Source organism: Bicyclus anynana, chromosome 6 (genome assembly GCF_947172395.1).
Source record: "Bicyclus anynana chromosome 6, ilBicAnyn1.1, whole genome shotgun sequence".
Classification (NCBI taxonomy): Eukaryota; Metazoa; Arthropoda; class Insecta; order Lepidoptera; family Nymphalidae; genus Bicyclus; species Bicyclus anynana.
In genome coordinates, this window is record NC_069088.1 from 17,066,513 (window position 1) to 17,072,641 (window position 6,129).

Sequence of the window (6,129 nt, forward strand, 5' to 3'; positions counted from 1 at the left end):
TTCTTACAGACTAGCGCAAAGTGCGAAGATCTTGATGGCCCTCGCGATCCTGTTCACGTACAGCCTCCAGTTCTACGTGCCCATGGAAATGATCTGGAGACAGATCCAGCACAAGATCGCTGTCAAGTACCACAACATTACGCAGATCAGCATCAGAACTGTCATTGTCGTTGGATCAGGTAAACCATCAGCCTATTGCACTCACTATAGAAAGACCATATTTTTACTCGGTTGGGTTTTTAATTAATTTAAAATAATAAAAACCCAAAACATAAGCCCAACTCCAGTTGGGTTTTTCCGAGTTCGGACTCGAACGAAATTAAATGATTTTTCTTGTATAATAAGGAAAAGAAAAATGAATATTTAATAATGAGTTTACACTGTCAACAACAAACTTTAAGTTAAAAGTTATTTTTAAACTCTTTTTTCCATAAATAAAATAGTAACTGGTATATTCTGGTATCCACACCAATCACCGTATTTACATGAATTTGTCTATTTTCAGGCATGTTTGTTAGTTTTACACAATCTATACTAATATTATAAAGCTGAAAAGTTTGTTTGTTTGATTGATTGAACGCGCTAATCTCAGGAACTACTAGTCCGATTTGAAAAATTATTTCAGTGTTAGATAGCTCATTTATCGCGGAGGCTATAAGCTATATTTTATCCCCGTATTCCTACAGGAACGGGAACCATGCGGGTGAAACCACGTGGCGTCAGCTACTTTAATCATAAAATAAAACATGTAATTTGCTTCATTGATATCTGACATAAGGTGTATTTTTTTTTTGTAATTAAATATTACAAAAAAAAACATGAACAGCCGAATATAGAAAAGCCTCCTTATTTCATGAAATTTGGTTAATAAAACTACAATGCTGGCGAACAAAATTGTGAGCATTATCTAATAAATATAAACGAAGCGAAATTCTTGAACAAAAAATAGGAACGTTATCCCACTGGATAGAATCAGGATTATACGATGTCCTCAAACAGAAGCTTTCATTTGGTGAGTTTGCCTCGAGGGTACTTCGAACTTGTAGAGGAGTCTTTGAAGACTACAGAATTAATTAATTACTTATAATTTGACGACAAACGAAGCGATGTAATTAATCTTTCCTAATTTCACTTAAAACTCTCCAGCTGTTAAACATTTATTACAACAAGTGTCTTTTACTGGCCTATTTTATTTGAATAGTCATTTTAGGCTTCAATCGTTAAAACTGTCTGCCAATTATTTAATGTTACATCTATTAGAATGTGATGTACAATATTTCATGACCTACATTTTGTATATGGATTTAGAGCCCTTGTTAACACTACAGGATCAGGGTCTTTAGCCATGAGGCATGTTGATTCTTTTTCTACAATCGCATCGCTTCGAAAATTAAAAAATGTATAAGAATGACATTTGTTATCGAGAGGTCACGTCACCAAGTTATCTATCGTTTCTGTCATCTCTGTACATTTTGTTAGTTTTCGAAACGTTAGTGTTTGTAGAAAGAGAATTGACTTGCCACATGGCTACAGGCCCAATTCTTCCTCCTTATAGGAGAGGGGATATTGGAGTATACACCCACTACGCTGCTCCGATGCGACTTGGCATACTTATGCTAAAGTTGTTAAAATATTTTCCCAATATCTACTCATGTGCCTGTTTATTTACTGGCAATCATAATGTTCAAGTTACGAGGTTTATTTTGTAACAAAAACTAATACTAAAATTATAAAGAAAAAAATATTAGGTAAGTAAGTAAGTAAAAAAATACCAAAAATTTTGAGAATTCAATTTTTTTGGTATTTTTTTTTCTTTTACAAGTTAGGTAATGATAAAATCTAAGATGAAAGCGGGCTAACTTGGTAGGAGGAGTATGAAAATCCACATTCCTGTCGGTTTCTACACGACATCGTACCGGAATGCTAAATCACTTTGTCGGAAGAGTAGTAACTAGCCACGGCCGAAGCTAAATGTAGTAGGAAATGTATTTAATACATAAAACTCAATCGTGTTTTGTTTTCTTAGTCGCAAATATGGTTTTACTGATTGTTATATTATTTTTTTCTGTTTTGTTGTACAAATTATGTTTTGATTGCTCTGATACTGTGTATATTTCTAAAATTTGATTTTAATTGTCCACAGTGGCCCTCGCAGCTGCATTCCCTGATCTGGAACTCTTCATCAACCTCTGCGGTGCCATCTTCCTCTCAAGCCTTGGTCTCCTGACTCCAGCCATCGTTGACACGGTCCACAACTGGGACAGAGGCTTGGGAACCTTCAACTGGATCCTATGGAAAAACATCTTAATATCCATGTTATCATTCATTGCTTTGTTCGCTGGTTCATATGTATCTATACTGAGTATGGTAGACAAATATAACTCACCACCCGTTTTAGAAATGGTTGGAAATGTTACCGTTTTGAGCACGTAATAGCATACTGCAGGTGTTACGTGATTATATGATATGGGGCGTAATTGTACAAAATCTGCAAGATTAATGATTTCAGACCCATAATAAAAGCAAATTGGAAAAATTGTATCGTAATGTAGTGAAGGTTTCGTCTCATCCCTCGTTATTATTATTCGGTTGGATATTTCACCACAGTTGGATATAAAGTAACAGGTTACGCCTCTGTTCATGATGTACAATTGTTTATCGTTGCGTAGTAAAGTATTTTGTAATACGCAATAGAGTTTATTAACAATTAATATTTGCCAGGCGCTTGGTTACACCTGCACCTGTAGTTAGGCATGCACTAACTAATGATAGATAGGTATGGTTTAAGACGAGACAAAACAATACATAAAAGATGAAGACAATGTAGGATAAAAGCCAATGTCTGAAAAAATTACGTAATATAGGTAAGTAATATCTACTAATACACGAGTATTAGTAGATATTATCTACTATCACATGTACGTACATATACGATAAATCAATACAATCCAAAACACTAACTTAGATGGTAAAGTGTTAAGCAACACTTTATTCACCTGGCTTCCTTACTTAGAATGAATAACAATTGCAGTGCTCTGCGTATTTACTATGATAACTAGCCAAGGACAAGGTCTACCGCTAGACCAGACCTGAGCCAATGTAGAAGTTATAAAATCCTCAATTGACTTGAAGCAATGCTGCAATGCATACGCAATTACTGATCAACATAGATTATGTATAATTATTTCAAAGTACAAAAATATGAAAGCTAGTAACTTTTAAAATATGCAATTATTTAATAATACCTATCTGTATTTTTAAGAAAATGAATTCTGTAAGAAAATGGGCCAAGTATCGTTTAAAAGTACACTTAAAAATTAGAAGTCTAATATACCAAGCAGTGATCAAGTTACTAAACAGTCTAGAAGACTATAAAACTTCGAATAAAATTTTATGTATTTTAAGACGTAAGTATGATTATTATAGACTTTATCTAGGTTCTTATAACTTTAATATCTTTTATCTTTTACGTATTTTACTACTAAAATTATAATTTCATTTGGGTCGCAAACACAGTTACTTTGGTAGATATAAGTCAAGATGCTTGTAATAAAATATTATATACAGGTTATAAATACAATATTTCATTACGATATATGAAAAAATTAAAAATAGAAATGATTAAATGTATCGTGTAGAATCAAAATAAATTACAAGTGTAATTAAATGAAATAGTAATAAAACATATATATACAATTATACAGGATGTATTAAAAATATTAAATGAACTTTATAATATCTGGTTACAGAGTATGAACCAGTAAGCTGACTATTGCTAGGTCAATTGATTGCTAGTACAACTTGGAGATTGTAATTATTGTAACATTTTAGTAGTGTTCTTGTAAGTTGTATATTAACTTTCGCTTGCAATCAATACATAAAGTGAAGCTTTTTTTGAAGTATAATTGACCTTTTATAATCGAATCACTATGTATATGACTTTAAGAAATTTTAACTTTCAGGAGACGGAAATGCAGGTAATTTGTACGAAAGTGTGCTTGCAATTCATGACAATTTTAATTAACAACTATTGAGCAATTAAAATAATAACGCGTATTAGGGAACTGAACCATTAAAAAATGACCTATTTTTTATATTTTTTTATTGGAAATTCGACCAAATAAAAAAATCCTTATTCCCATGATTTCATGAACCATCGCACTATTGTTATGACATAATATAAATTATACGTAATAAAAAACCACCCCTTTATATTTTAGTTCTACGAAATAGAATCAATTTAAAGAGCCCACACTAAATAAATAATAGATCAGTAAAAATTCCTTTGTGTTTTCTAGAGAGATGAAAGAATTTTGTAATATCCATTTTGTCTCCAACATTTATCTTTTAGTAGACAGTTTTCACAGACATTTTTTGTATTACCTCTTAAAGTTTATGTTAGCCTATTTGTATTGTAAATTATTATTACGAATTGTGTGATGACAGTGTGATGGATGTCTTCATTTAAAAGCTCAGGAGTTCAATCCCGAGCTTTTAAACGACGCGTGCTAATGTATTAAAGCAATTTAATATCACTTGATTATACACTTAAAAAACTTGATTATACAATAAAAATATCGTGAGAATTTCTAAAAATATTCTCAATTCTATAAATTCATATTAGAGAGCATGGTACAGAACGTTTTTTATGTAATTTTTATTATAATTTATTAACATTATATTACCCTTGTTCTGCATTACCTACCTACCTTACGCTTACCCTTACCCTTGGATGACATCAGGGAATCGCTGGATGCTGACTGCTCGAGACCGTGTTGTTTGGAAGTCCATGCAGAGGCCTATGTCTAATGGACGTCCATCGGCTGATAATGACGATGACCCAAATTAACTCTAAAATTGACAAACGTTATCTTACAACTGACATGGGCTTTGTTTATTTATTTTAGCAACTATACAAAATTTGTAAATATAACATGGGCTTGATTGACAACATTTTTAAATATTTTTACAGTAGCCATAATACGTGAAGATTTCAATCTCTATCTAATAGATTAAGTTTCTTCTTTGTAGCTTTATTAATTTTATCCATTTTCTAACAAGTAAAATATTATATTATGACCGTCATTAGAAACGGTATTAGCATGACAAAAGAAACATATAAAGGAAGAAAACTAGGGCGGGAAATCGTTGCGTAATTCCGCAAACAATGTGTCATTAAACGAATGCTATTATCTAAACGTCATAATATCGGTCCGAAAATTTCGCCACTACGTAATATTTGTCGCATGCTCGTATTTTTTACAATAGCTCGCATTTTAGAAAATGTAAGGATTGCAGTGATATTTCAGTACAAATTTTTCACGAAATTTCGTATGCGAATTTTCCCGCTAATCATAAAATATCACATTATGAAAAAATATTCGTTTAATTCCTCATATCATTCCTAATAATATTATAATAAATAGTAAAATTACCTGCAATGTGATAAGCAATGTACCTATTAAAGTTTTCGAGAAATATAAAATTTATATGAATTTATTACATCATATTTATCTACAAACTTTTTTTATTAATTTAGCATAAAATTTTTAGTTTAATTTAACGTTAATTATGTTAAGTCAAAATTGTGATATTTATTTTGTAATAAAACATTGCAAATAGTGATGACAATAAATATTTTTAATGAAACTGATTTTTATTTTTCGTGACACAGTAATATCAGAAAAAAGGAAGGAAATTCTTAAAGATATGTGCTAATAATTTTAAAGTAATTGAATCTCACACCAACACTTCCGATATGCGCTGTATGTATCTACGTACGTAGGTACTTATATACATACGTATATAAGTATCGGGTCGGGTAATACATCCTTAATAGTAAGTATTAGCGGACGCACGCAACTCTGTTCGCGTGAAATTCTGTATTTCACAAATCCCGGGGTAGACATGGATTTTCTGAGATAAAAGTATCCTATGTTCTGTTCTAAGGTCCAATTTCTTCATCCTCCAAGGTCTCAACGAAAATCCTTTCTTTGTTTATAACAAAATTTATCAAAAGTACATTGTACTTTTCTGTCGTGTAAACCCCGGATATATTATGACTATGTTCTTAGGCTACCTTACAGTAATCTATACTAATATTATAAACCTGAAGAGTTTGTTTGATTG

General features: G+C 31.6%; 1 protein-coding gene across 1 annotated transcript in view; it reads left to right on the plus strand.

The window, feature by feature from the left end:
- LOC112048643 (proton-coupled amino acid transporter-like protein pathetic) overlaps positions 1–5,653 on the plus strand; it is a 49,869-nt gene extending 44,216 nt beyond the window's left edge. Inside the window, exons 9-10 of the mRNA XM_024086272.2 lie at positions 10–179; positions 2,144–5,653. Of these exons, the coding sequence (XP_023942040.2) occupies positions 10–179; positions 2,144–2,433 (460 nt within the window). The 3' untranslated portion in view covers positions 2,434–5,653. The remainder of the gene's footprint in view (positions 1–9; positions 180–2,143) is intronic.
- Positions 5,654–6,129: the final 476 nt, after the last annotated feature.